This window comes from Microtus oregoni, unplaced genomic scaffold (assembly GCF_018167655.1).
Source record: "Microtus oregoni isolate MIOR12 unplaced genomic scaffold, Mior012 000003F_ref0000135, whole genome shotgun sequence".
NCBI lineage: Eukaryota > Metazoa > Chordata > Mammalia > Rodentia > Cricetidae > Microtus > Microtus oregoni.
The window spans coordinates 13112900-13126290 of record NW_024543062.1 but is presented as its reverse complement, the minus strand read 5'-3'; the positions used below and the strand labels follow the sequence as shown (position 1 = coordinate 13126290).

The following is a 13391-nucleotide window of genomic DNA, read 5'->3' as shown; positions in this document are numbered from 1 at the left end:
GTTTCTTTTCTTTTCTCTTCTCATCTTTTTTCTTCCTTTCATTTTTTCATTCCTTCCTTTTTTCTTTCCTTCTTGCTTTCGTGTGTGTGTGTGCATGCACACACACACGTGCACGCACGCACACACACACGTGCACACACGTGCACACATGTATGGAGGTCAGAGGACCACTTCTCATGTCCTTCCTCAGGAACACCATCCACCAGGTTTCCTATTGGGAGGAGAGACCTGGTCAGTCATCTTCATCAACTTAGACCATGAAGCCCAATATAAACAAGTTCAACAGAACTGCCATACACGAGCTGCCATGCATGCTCCAGCATTGCCAGGGCATACATTTCATTACGTTGTCTTTCTCATTGGCCTGAAGCTCACCCAGCAGTCTAACTGGGTGAGCCTCCTGTCTCTACCCACTTCCTCACCAGTGCTGGGATTACATGTACAATTGTGTCCAACTGCTCCATTTAGTTGTTCATTGCTGTAATCAAATAACTTGACAAACAATGACTTATGGGGAGAGGATCTATTTTAGCTCACAATTCAGGTTACAATCCATCACTTAGGGGAAGCAGGAAGTCATGCCACACTCATAGTCTACAGCACAGAAAAGTAAATCATGGATGCTCATGTGCTTGCTTTCTCCTCTCTCAAACAGCTCAGGCCCCCTCGCCTAGGGAATGGTGCCACCCACGGTGGGCTGGGTCCTTCCATACCAGTCAACAATCAAGATAAGCCCCACAGACATGCCCATAGGTCATCCTGATCTGGACAATTCCTCAATTAAGACCGCCTCTCTAATTAGTGTCAAGTTGACAAAGCTAACCGTTGTGTCCATTTCTTAACATAAGTCTTGGGGTTTGGATTCAGGTCCCCACCCTTGTGCAGCAAGCACTTTATGGGCCAAGCCATCTCCCTCTGAACATTTACTTTGGGTCTTCAATTCCAGATACATTTTTAAGAAACCTTCTGTGATTCATTCCTAACTTACTGGGGGCTATCCATCCATTCTTGTCACAATGTGTACCAATCTGAATTTAAATTTTCTTGTGAGTGGGGTTTGCTATGACTTGCTCACATCTGCTTCTCTATGACTTGCAACAGAAACATCTGCTTCTCTATCTCAGTGCCATCCTCCATAGCTGTTCATTTCATTAAAGACGAATTTTCGCACTAAGGACAAACTCATTTGAAACAGTATTATGACTAGAAGAATAATTAATGGGCAGGCATTTCTTTTCACAGGGTATGAAATGTTACAGTTTTTGATAAACATGTAAATAAAAATAAGGGTATGGGAAGGAACGAGTACAATTTCATGACTACATAATGTAATTAGTAAAGATAAAATAATTATTATAATTTAGTTTAATAGAGATTTACTATAACGAAAATGCCTTAGCTGTCCAAAGCATGAATATGTAAGGGCTGCATTCTCTATGAGCCACAAAACAAAACACAATTACATCAAAAAATAGAAAAGAGAAACACGTAAAATTATAAGAGATAGGGCATAAATGATTTTTTTTTTAAGAAAAAAAAATCATGCTACCAAGATTGACCTCAAACTTGCTATGTAGCCAAAGATAACTTTGAACTTTTGATCCTCTTGCCCCTCTTCCCTAGTGCTGGTGTGATGGGCAGACTGGGCGCCACACATGATTTACATAGTGCTGAGATAGCACCCAGGGCTTTGTGTGTGCTAAGTGAGGACTCTACCAACTGTGCCACTATGCTATTGTCAGTCTTGAGAGGAATTTTAAAATATGGGTCTACTGTGCATAATGACATGCTAAAAATAATGAGAAGCTTGTGGATAAAATTCTAAAAGTAACTCAAGAAAAATATGAAAACTGAAGTGATGGGTCATCATGGGAGAAGTACCTCTTGGTGCCATGTTCCTGTTCTATAAACTTTTTAAAGTTTGTTAAAAGAAAAAAAAATTAAGAGATGAGAGGTACCCTGCCAATATAGATGAAATATGGGAAGTTGCTCTGCCAGGTATGTTTCGGTGTTCGTACCCTATGTTAGACAGGCATGTGTCACTGTGACAAAATAGTCAAGAGACACTATTGTAAGGAGGAGAGTCTGTCTGAGCTTGAGGTTGAAAGGGTTTCAGTTCATGATCCCCTGAGTCTGTTAACATGAGCTTGGGATGAAGTTGGAGGAGAGTGGCAGATGGATATTGCCCACCTCATGGTGGCCAGGAGAGAAAGAGAAAAGAGAGAGAGAGAGTAAGAGATGAGAGACAGTCAGAGACAGAGAAACAACGGTAAACATAGACACACAGAGAGAACATGAAATAAAGATAGAGATGGAAAGGGGGGAATGGGGAGAGAGGGGGGCACAGAGACTTAAAGAAGAAAATACAGAGAAAGACAGAAACTCACAGAAGAAGACTCTCAAGTCTTGAAATACACACTTCCAGGGACTCACCAAGCAGGGCTGTTGGCATACAAAAGAGCTCCACAATAGGCCAGAACGGAGTATAGCAAAGGTTTATTTATCTGGGGATAAACTCACAGAAGGGGTAGCGACCTGCAGTCCTCTGAATGCACTGGGAACTGGAAGCCGATCCAGCAGCCAAGAGGGCCACACACGCTTTTTGTCTGCATTTCTAGTACAGGAGACCACACTCAAAGTGGGCTGGTATCTTAAAGGCTATTGGCTGAAGGAATCCCTACAGCACCTCCCCTTTTGTCTAAATAAGAGAGTTCTAAGCTTAATAGAAACTATATACAATAAGAACAAAAAGGGGCTTGAGAAATATCTCAATAGTTAAGAATACTACTGACTGCTCTTCCAGAGGCCCTGAGTTCAATTCCCAGCAACCACATGGTGACTCACAACCATCTATAATGGGACATGATTCCCTTTTCTGGTATGCATGAAGACACGTCACTCATGTACATAAAATAAATAATTTTTTTAAAAAAGAACAAATATAAAGTATTGCCCAAGGGAAAGAAGAGGCCAAAACATACATAAAATTAGAACTACAGCCAGTATGAATAACATCAAGCAAGAACTATATTCTAGTATCCTATTCTAAGGAGTCTAAGTCTTATATTAAAAATGACTTGACTAAGTCATGAGAGGAAAGTAACTATGGCTATTTAGTCTTCAACCCCATCAAAGACCTGAGAAGGGAAATAATATTACTTGAGTAAACAGGAAGTACAATGTAAGCAACTTCCAAAGTTTTAGAATTGACAGAGACATCTTACTGCCTGGGCAATTCTCCACAGTCTTCTGTAATGTTGGGGTATCCATCTTCAGCCTATGGGCCCATAGTATCCTGCAGACTTTTCCATGAAGCAGGAAATTTGAAGATCTATTCTACCTTGTAAAGTTTATCAGTTGCTTTCTTCTGTATCTTGCAGAATGTCTGGCAGTTTCTTCTGTGAATCAGGAACCCTGAAGGACTGTCCCATCTTTTGGAAAGTTCAGCAGTTGCTTTTATTTTAATCACAACACTGTTTGACTGATGACTCAGGCATATTTCTAGCGAACTCTTACATCTTAAATTAATCCATTTCTATTAATCTGTGTATCGCCTTGAGGCTGTGGCTTACTGCAAAGTTTCTGTAGCTGCTGAATGTCTGTTTCATTCAGCAGCTACATGGCATCTCCTTGACTTCACCTACTCTCTCTCTCTATCTCTTCCAGTCTGGCTATATTCTGCCCTAGGCCAAATATTTTATTGGTTTATTCATCAACCAATAAAAGCAACACATATACAGAAACACACCTCACATTACAGGATCCATTCAGCTATGGTCTCATTAATAGATTAATCCATTGATGAAGTCAACGCCTTCATGTCCAGTCTCCTCTCAACATCACCAGCAGCTGGATACCAAGTCTTCTACCCATTGCTGCTGAGGACCATTTGTTTTACAAGCCACAGTGTATTTTGTTTGTCTTGTTTTTCTAGACAAGGCTTCTCTCTGCCGCCTTAGCTATCTTTGAACTCAGAAACCTGCCTGCTTCTACCTCCCAAGTGCTGGTATTAAAGGCACATGCCGTCACTGCCCAGCATGCCACATTATTTTCTAATGATTATAAGACTCAGACCAAACAGTGGAGCCAGGGAACCTGTATCTTTATTTCCCATCTCCTAGCCTCTGGTCAATCTTTTTGCCTAGTTTTTGAATGTCAGGAAGCTCTTAAAAGCAGTCTAATTTTTTTCCAGGCAGCACTCTACCTCTTGCATTGGTCTTCTAAGAAGTAATGACTCATTTCTTCCCCCAAAGAATCTGATTGACGTCAACATTACTCATCTCTGACCATGGCAGAGGAGCTGTTCTGACTTTATTCTGTTGCCCTGATAAATCACTCTGACCCAAAACTTAGATAGGAAAGGGCTTATCTGAGCTTGCTCATAGCCCCAGAGCCACCTATCCATGGAATGGTACCACCCACAGTGGTGTGTGTGTGTGTGCGTGTGTGTGTGTGTGTGTGTGTGTGTGTGTATGCATGCACGCACACACACACCATCCATTAACAGTCAAGACAGTCCCCCATAAATATTTGCACAAGCTGATCTGATCTGGACCATGCCTCCCTTTGAGACTCCTTTCTCAGGAGACTCTAGGCTGTGTCAAGTTGACAGTCAAGCCTAACTAAGACAGGAGGATCCCATTTCCGCATCAGAATTATTCTCCTCTGCCTTCTTTGTGCCTCGTTCCTGCACATGGGTTACTTTCCTCGTTTATCCAATGTGAAGGGGGACATCGCGCCTAGTTTTGTGACAAGTCGCTAAACTATAATGCAGAAAACACATCCAACGTCCAAATGCCCATCTGTTGCTCTGACTCATGCAGGGCTTTCGACTTGAATCATCTTGACCTCCCCGACAAGTTTCAGTAACTCAGTTTAATTTCCTAGAACTAGGTGCATGCTCTTTAAATGCTTGAAAAGACAGGAAGGAGAGCAAAATGTGTAGGACTTGGCTTTCAGTGTTGTAGGTACTCATTTCAACCATGGGCCCTCGTTATCCCCATTTGTGTGATGGTTAATTAATCTTGACTGTTGACTCGATAGGATGCAGACTCACACAGGACATAAGCCTCTGGTGCGTGTCTGGGAAGAAGTTCCCAGGTCAGGTTCGCTGATGGAGCTGAATCCACCCTCCATCCCATGGGCTGAGATCTGAGACTGGATATGAAGGCGAGAGTGAGCTGAGCACCAGCATCCCTCTCTCTGTGATTCTGGATGCAAAGTGACTGGCTGCCTCAAGTTCCTGCTGCCCGTGCCTTCCCCCCACCTTGGTGGACTGTGAACTCAGATAAACCAATGCTTCCTTATGTCGCCTTGCCGGGTGTTCGGTCATAGCAATGAGAAAAATAACGACTCTACTGTATTAGGTCATTAGTGGAATCCCTTTTGCAGAGGAGACACTGATGCAGGCTCTAGCTTTGGAAAGGCAAGAGCAGGGTACCGACGCTCCCTTACCCCTAATGAAGGCCTTGAGGTAGACATTATCACAATGGCAGGAACACATGCAGGAGAGATCATATGGGAAGACAGGAGGTCAGAAAGTGACTCGGGCTTTTATAACAGTTATATTTGTGGGGCTGGGGCGATAACTCAGTGGTGAAAGTCCTGACCATGCAGGCCTGAAGACCAGTGTCCAGTGCCTTAGTACCCAGGGAGATGCTCAGTTGGCATGGTGGCATACATACCTGTAATCCTGCCTTGGGGATGTGGGGGCAGGGAATCTAGCAAGCTGGCTAGGGGGATTAGCCCTATTGGCAAGCTCTGAATTTGATTGAGAGAGCCTGCCTCAGTGAGTTAGGTGGAAAAGCGGTGGAGGATGACTCCAGACAACATCAGACCTCCACATGAATGTGCTCCCATGAATATATGTGTGTGCATACACATACATAGACTCACTTGTGTGCATCCATGCACACACACACACACACACACACACACACACACACAGAAAAAAAAAACCCTGAGACCTAGCTTGGAACTGAGGCACCCTTCAGTGACCTAACCAGCCACCAAGTCCCACCTCTTTTTTTAAAAAAAAAAATCCAGTCTTTATTATCTGTGTATGTATGTGGTCCTGAATATATGCATGTGTACCATGTGTGAGCATGCACTCTCAGAGACCAGGAGAAGGAACCTGATTCCCTTTAGCTGGAGTTGCAGACAGTGGTGAGTTGCCCAACGTAGATGCTAGTAACCAAACTCAGGTCCTCTGGACACGCAGAAAGTGTTCTTAACACAGAACAAGCTCTCTAGCCCCATGTCCCACTTCTTAAAGTTTCCCCTACCTCAGCACCATAGCACCAAGACTTCCAACACGTAATGCTGTTGGAGGGATGGTGGGGAGGGAATTCACAGTCAAACCCCAGCAGACATGTCTAAGTTCACACTTTAAAGCAAAATCGGAATTGCTGCTTCCTTCGGAAATGATGAAAAAAATGGAAACATATGCATTGTCCAAAGTGGAAACTCAAGATGGGAATGGCTGGTTTCCTGCGAAATGATAGGATGTTAGAAACATATGCGCCGTCTAAAGTATGGCACCACGCTATAGTACCTAAAATGCGGAGGGTTGACAGCAGATGGCTGGCCGATGATCAATCCAGCCAGCAAGTAGCTTTTACTCTTTGTCTCCTAAATGAAGGACGCTATACTTCACTCACTCTGTCCCCAGTAAGACCTCACATATGCTGGGAGCCGAGCAGACAGAATGCTGCTCATCTGGTATCCCGAAACTCATTTTCTTGGGGAGCTTCCGGGCACGCTGATGGTACCCCAGCTGAGTTTGCACCCATTTTCACAGCCCTCTTCTGGTTCTTTATCTCTGCAGTTTGATATGCAAAGGGTCACCCTGGAGGAGCTGAAGCACATCCTGTACCACGCCTTCCGGGACCACTTGACGATGAAGGACATCGAGAACATCATTATCAACGAGGAGGAGAGTCTGAACGAGACCTCGGGGAATTGCCAGACAGAGTTTGAAGGAGGTAGGTGAACCTGCCTGGGCTGCTCACCCAGGGCCTCCACATGCCCTATAGTTACCAATCTTCAGGACAAAAAGCAGCCTTGTCCCAACGTTTAAAAAATCAGGGCTAAGTTAACAGAGCAGCTCAGAGAACATACAGTGTCTCTAATTCTGCCTTATGGGTTTGTTTTCACTTCTTCCTCCTTTCTTTTTCCTTTTGTGTGCAGATGTTTGGGGTCGTGTACACACATGTGTGCAGGTGCATGAGAATGGAATACAAACGCCCATTCCTGTGGCGACCAGAAGTTGGTGCCAGGCACCTTCCGCTATCAAGTTCTTGTTTAGGGAGACAGGGTCTTTCACTGAATCTGGAGCTCACTGTTTCAGTGTGGTTGGCTCTGACCAGTGATTTCCTAGAGCCCAGCCCTCGCTGCCTCACCAGTGCTGAAGTTAGAGACCTGTGGTGCTCGGCCAGCCTTTCTGTGACTGCTAGGGATCAAACTCGGGTCCTCATCTTATACAGCAGGCACCTCAAGCCAACACGGAGCCATTGCTCTAGTCCCTCTTTCCCTCCTCCTCCTCCTCTTCCTCCTCCTTTTTATTCTTCTTTCTTCCCATTCCCCTCCTCCTCTTCCTTCCCCTTCTCCTCCTTTCCCCTCCTCCTTCTCCTTCTCCTCCTCTTCCTCCTCCTCTTCATCTTCTCCTTCTTCTCCTCCTTTCCCCTCCTCTCTTGCCCCTCCTGCTTTCCTCTCCTCCTGCTCCTCTTCCTCTCCCTCCTCCTCCTCCTTTTTGTTAGATTTTCTTGTTCTTGCTGCTGCTGCTATCTGGCATTCTTGTGATATATAGTCTCCATATGTAGCCTAGGTTATACTCAGACTCATTCAAACTCAAGATTGTCCTGTCTCAATCCCTAGAGCTCTCAGATTGTTGCACATCCCACCGTATAGGGCTCAGACTTCCAGTTTCAGAAGATCTTGTATGGACTTTGTCCTTTCTGGGATCATTCTGAGTCTGGAGTCGGCTCTGTGGCTTTGGGGAGATTTGCTGTTGCTCACTGGAGGCTAGCTGCTTCAGGGATGGTGGAAGGAGCCCGCGGAATCTGCCATTGGCTAATTGAATGACCTTGGGCAGGCTGTGTAGCTCCTCTGTGTTCCCTCATCTACATATGTCAGGCTAATTACATCAGCTTCACAGAATCCCTGGGAAGGATGAGCTCTGGGCTTCTCAGCTGCATCGAGCAGAAAGAGCTCAGGGATGGAGCCCTTTCAGCAACCTGACCAAAGGGCTATCAGAAGGAGCAAGTCATCTGAACTCCAAGAAGAGACACAGGGAGGGTCAACATTTCTTGGCCTCGTGAAAAAAAAAAAAAAAAAGAGGGGAACACAAAGCTTATTTCCTAGTCACTCAAGAGGTCCTGGGAAGCTAAAAGTCTATCCCTGTTTTAGGCTTTGAAAACCAACTGTTTGGGGGGCTAGAGAGGTGGCTCAGTGTCTAAGAAGACATGGTGCTTGCAAAGGCCCCAAGTTGGGTTCCAACACCCACAGCAGGTGTATCACAGCCGCCTGTATCTTCATCTCCAGTGGATCCAAGGCCTTCCTGTGCACTCTGAGGGCACCCGTGCTCGCATCACACACACACCCACACACACATACACACAAACTTGCATGCGCGCGCGCACACACACACACACAGAGCTAAAAAAAAAAGTATTTTAGAGGAAAACAGCTGGTCTAACGAATAGAAGGAAACTGGTATGTGGTAATTACGTTAAAATATCATACTTAGCCATCAGCAAAGTTTTATTACATACTCAATGCTGAGGCTTCTTGAGGTTGATTAATTTTTTAATTAATATTATTTTTGTATGTGTGTATGTGAGCGTGGAGGGGAGTTGTGCATGCACGTGTGTGTATGTGGAGGTATTGACATCCTGTGACCATCCACCTCATTTTTGGGGCAGAGTCTCTTGCTGAAACTGAAGTCCGTTCACTCAGCTACCCTGACTGGCAAGCAAACCCCAGAGATTCTGCCGTGTCTCTCCTCAGCAGCGGGATGACAGATGTGTGCTGTCGTGCTTGGCATTTTCCATGGGTCTTAGGGGATCGTAATTCAGGTCTCCATGAACTTTTCTGACCGAGCCATCTCCCCAGTCCCCTGGTTTCTTCATTTGTCTCTAGAGGTCCTTTGCTGGAGACATTCCCAAATCTCCCTCTCAAGTAGCATCCCATTGTCCTTTTTCATTTTCTATCTCACTGCTGGTGGAACCAAATGGTGTCTGGAAGCCAAGTAGAGAAGAGCAGCAGGGTTGTGTGATCCTCTCGGGAAAAGTTCCCCGCTCTCTGTTTTCTGTCATTGGAGTCCCACCTTGCAGAACTCCCCTAGACATTCTGACAACAGGCACAGGAGGGGAAGCGAAACAAAAGTCACCGCCTGGGTGTAATGGTTAGCTTTTTTAATATTTTCATCTCCAATTGTGTGTGTATCTGTGTGCACATAAGTAGAGTGCTTTTGGAAGCCAGAAGAGGTCATCTGGTCCCCTGGAGTTACAGGCAGCTGCCTGATGTGGGTGCTGGAACCAAACTGTAGGGTTTTTTTGGTTTGGTTTTGTTTTCTGGTTTTTCGAGACAAGGTTTCTCTGTGTGACAGTCCTGGCTGTCCTGGAACTCTGTAGACCAGGATGGCCTCGAACTCACAGGGATCCACCTGTCTCTGCCTCCCATGTGCTGGGATGAAAGGTGTGCATCACCACTGCCTGGTCAAACTGTAGTTCTTAAGAGAAGTACACGTTCCTAAACATCTGTCCCACCTGGTTAGTTTTTAGTTGTCAACTTGCCACAACCTATAGTCGCCTGAGAGGAGATTCTCAGTGTGGGATTATCTAGTCAGGTGTCTGCGGGGGATTGTCTTAACTAAGCCAACTGGTAGGAGAAGACCCAGACACTGTGAGCAGCATCGTTCCTGGGGCACGGAGTCTTGAACTATAAAACAGAAGAAAGCTAGCTGAGAACAGGCAAGCAAGGACCCATGCACTTTCTCTCTCTGCTCTCGATAGCAGATATGATGCTTCGAGTGCCTCCTGAAACTTCCTCACAACGCTGGCCTGTAACTGGGGACTGGGAGCCAAAGCAGGCCCTTGCTTCCCTAAGTCGCTTTTTCCTGCAGGCATGTGTCACAGCAACAGAGATGAAACCAGGACACCGAGAAATAAGTAGTTTCTGGGGAAGAGATGGCTGAGCCTCTCTGTGCCCCGAGTCTCCATCTGATGAAAGAGGAGCAAAGGTCAAGGAAGGTCAATCTCTGGAGTACTCGGCTACAGATCTGTCCTGACTGTGATATGGCTTAAACATGAACGTCACATTTTTCTTATTATTTATTTATTCATTTATTTATTGGTTTTTGGTTTGTTGAGACAGAGCTGCTCTGTGTAGCCCTGGCTGTTCTAAAACTCACTCTGTAGACCAGGATGGCTTCGAACTCACAGAAATCTGCCTACCTCTGCCTCCCGAGTGCTGGGATTAAAGGCATGCGCCACCACCACCTGGCTTAGACACATAATATGAACACTGGTCCCCAGATGGTGATGCTGTTTGGGGAGTTCTGGAAAGTTTGTGGTCTGGGACATCATACCTGAGGTAACGTGACCTAAAGGGAAGTATGTCACCGGGGCTGGGTCCTTGGGAGTATATTATCTCTGGCCACTTCCTGGCTCACTCCGGGCTTCTAATCAGCTATGATGTGATCAGCTCTCCTCTGCCATAACTTCTAACACCATAATGTTTTGCCCGAGCATGGGGGACCAAGAGACTGTGGACCGAAGTCCCCGAAGCCAGGAGCCACCATTAACCTGTCTTTCTTTGTTTCTGTCAGACATTTGGCTACTTGGTTCACTTTCTGTTGCTGTGGTAAAATATCATCGCCAAAATGGCCTAAGGAAGAAAGGGTTGGTTGGGCTCACTGTTTCAGGGTACTGTCCACCATGTTGCGGAAGTCTAGGCAACAGAAGCGCAAGGCAGCTGGACATGTTGCACCTACAGTTAGGAAGCAGGGAGTAATGAATGCTCTTGTTCTCCTAGCTTTTCCCCTCTTTATGCAACTCAAGCCCAGGGAATGGTACCGCCCACTTTTAGGACTCCTCCCACCTTAATTAACATAACCAAGAGCATCTCTCACAGGTGTGCCCAGCGGTTCACTGGAGATCCAGTGACATTAATAATTAATATTAGCCAGCACAGTCACACTGGTGAGGAATGAAATATGCTCTGTGGTCTTGTCATTTGGTCTCTCTGAGTTTTGTTTCTTTTTATCTATTCAATTCAAATATTTTACAGTGGCAGTTATACTTAGATACAAACATGTCGGGGCACAACAGGAGATCAGGAAGAATTCTGTAGTCAAATCCAAGGTCACCAGGGCAGTCATCCCTTCTGAAGTCACAATGTTCCTGTCCCGTCAGCAAGTGCTCACCTGGATGATGTCACCTCCCTTGTCACCTGGGAGTTCATTATGGATGCGTTGGGCCCATCCAAATGAAAAGGGCACAAGATGTCACCCAGACCATCTGCTTCCAGCTGGCCTGCCCTGTGACTTTCCTGAAATAAAACCTAAGCCTTTGGCTTGAGCAGGAGGTAAATGTGAAGCTGACCCTGGTAGCCGGTGGAAAACTTACAAAGCAATATTTGAAAACAGACTTAGGGCGTCAGTTGGAGAGTGAGGAATTTTTATTCTATCTGGGACCCCACTGGGTTTTCTACAACAACTTTGTACACAGATTTTTCTGAGGACCAATTGAGATCCTAAGACACCAAAGACCCAGAGAGTTGTTTTTGATAAGTATGCAAAACAGCTCCTCTCCCTCATCTTCCTTAACTTCATTTGTTCTCTTTCCCCTTCTCCCCCTCCCTCTTCCTCCTCCTCTGTTCTCCACCCTCCTTCCCTGTATCTTATCTTCTCACTGTCACTTTCTCTTCCTCTCCTTCCTCTCTATTGGCTTCATTCTTGGCCAAGCTCAGAAGATAACAGGATTTCCCCTCCCAGGACTCTTCCTCATCCCCCCCAAAGGGCCCTTTCTCAAACCTATTTGACCCCCATGTCCACCCCCAGACATACCAAGAGCTGTGTACCATTCTCCGTCCTTCTGGCTTGTGATAGAGTAGAAGGTGAAGTCTTGGGATGAGAGTCTCACTGCATGGAGCAGTACAGATCCCAAAAACAGAATGTGCAAGATACCATCAACAGGAAGGGAAGGACAGTTAGGTCAACACAAAGTGCTATTTGTACACCAGGAGCCCAGGGTAGGACCCTCAGAAGTGAGGCACAGCTATCTAAAGAGCATAGGAGTTAAGAGGAGGAGAGTGAGGTTTTGTGGTACCAAGTGAACTGGCTTTGAATTGTACAAGCAGAGGTTATGATGCACAAAAGCATCATAAAACGCCAACCTCATTCCACTCCCTACAGTTCCATCCTCTATCTCCCCCTGCAGGTCTCCCCTGGTAATGCTAGCTAATATCATCAAGGTAGAGTTCTATTTTCCCTTTCCAGGCTGGAGTGATAGCTCAGTGGTTAAGAGAGCTTGTTGTAGAATCATAAGGACCCGAGCTTAGATCCCAGGGCCCAAACACGTTGGCTTCAAATGCTTACCTGCAACTCCAGCTCTGAGGGATCAGATGTCCTCCTCTGGCCTCTGTGTGCAAAGGCATGCATGCATGCATGCACGCGTGTGCACGCGCACACACACGCAAAATAAATCTTTAAATCTTTACTGGAAAGATGGCTCAGTGGTTAAGGACACATACTGCTCAAGTTTGAGGGCAGCTCACAACCACTTGTAACTCCAGCTCCAGGGGATCTAACAGCCTGCACATTTGGGCACATACACAGGTGCATAAATAAAAATAAATTCTTTTTTAAAAATAAAAAGGAAAGTCCCTTTCAGTTTGCTCCATTTGTGCCAAGAGCCAATTTCCTAAACCGGGTATTACTTTGCTCAGTGCTGTGATCAAACACTTGAGAAAAAACAGGTTGATGGAGAAGGGCTTATTTTCTCTCACAGTTTAAAGAGCCAGGGTGGGGAAGGCATGATGCTGTTCACGTTAGTCGGTGCCTGTGTCTGAGACACCTCATATCTCGATAGACCAAAAAGCAGAGAGTGGACAGGAAGTGGGGCTTGGTTTCAAAACCTCATGTCTCCTCCCACCAATATTCGATCCCTCCTGTAAGGCCCATCTCCTAAAGGTTCCACACTCTCCCCCAGATTGAATAGCACCACCTAGTGGAGACCGTATGTTCAAACACATGAGCCTGTGAGGGACATCTCACATTCAAAACTCAAGGACACTCAAAGTATCTAGCCAAAAGGATCCAAAAGCAATTATAGCTTCCAAACTGGGTGGTCCCTGCTCATCCTGAGAATCACAGGAGCTGGAATTGGTTT

The 13391-nt window shown here is 45.7% G+C and overlaps 1 protein-coding gene across 3 annotated transcripts in view; it reads left to right on the top strand.

Moving 5' to 3' along the window:
• Positions 1 to 13391, top strand: part of Caln1 (calneuron 1) — a 474660-nt gene that overhangs the window by 446104 nt on the left and 15165 nt on the right. For all 3 annotated transcript variants that reach the window (XM_041647522.1, XM_041647530.1, XM_041647537.1), the window contains one exon: positions 6827 to 6983. In XM_041647522.1, the coding sequence (XP_041503456.1) occupies positions 6827 to 6983 (157 nt within the window). The remainder of the gene's footprint in view (positions 1 to 6826; positions 6984 to 13391) is intronic.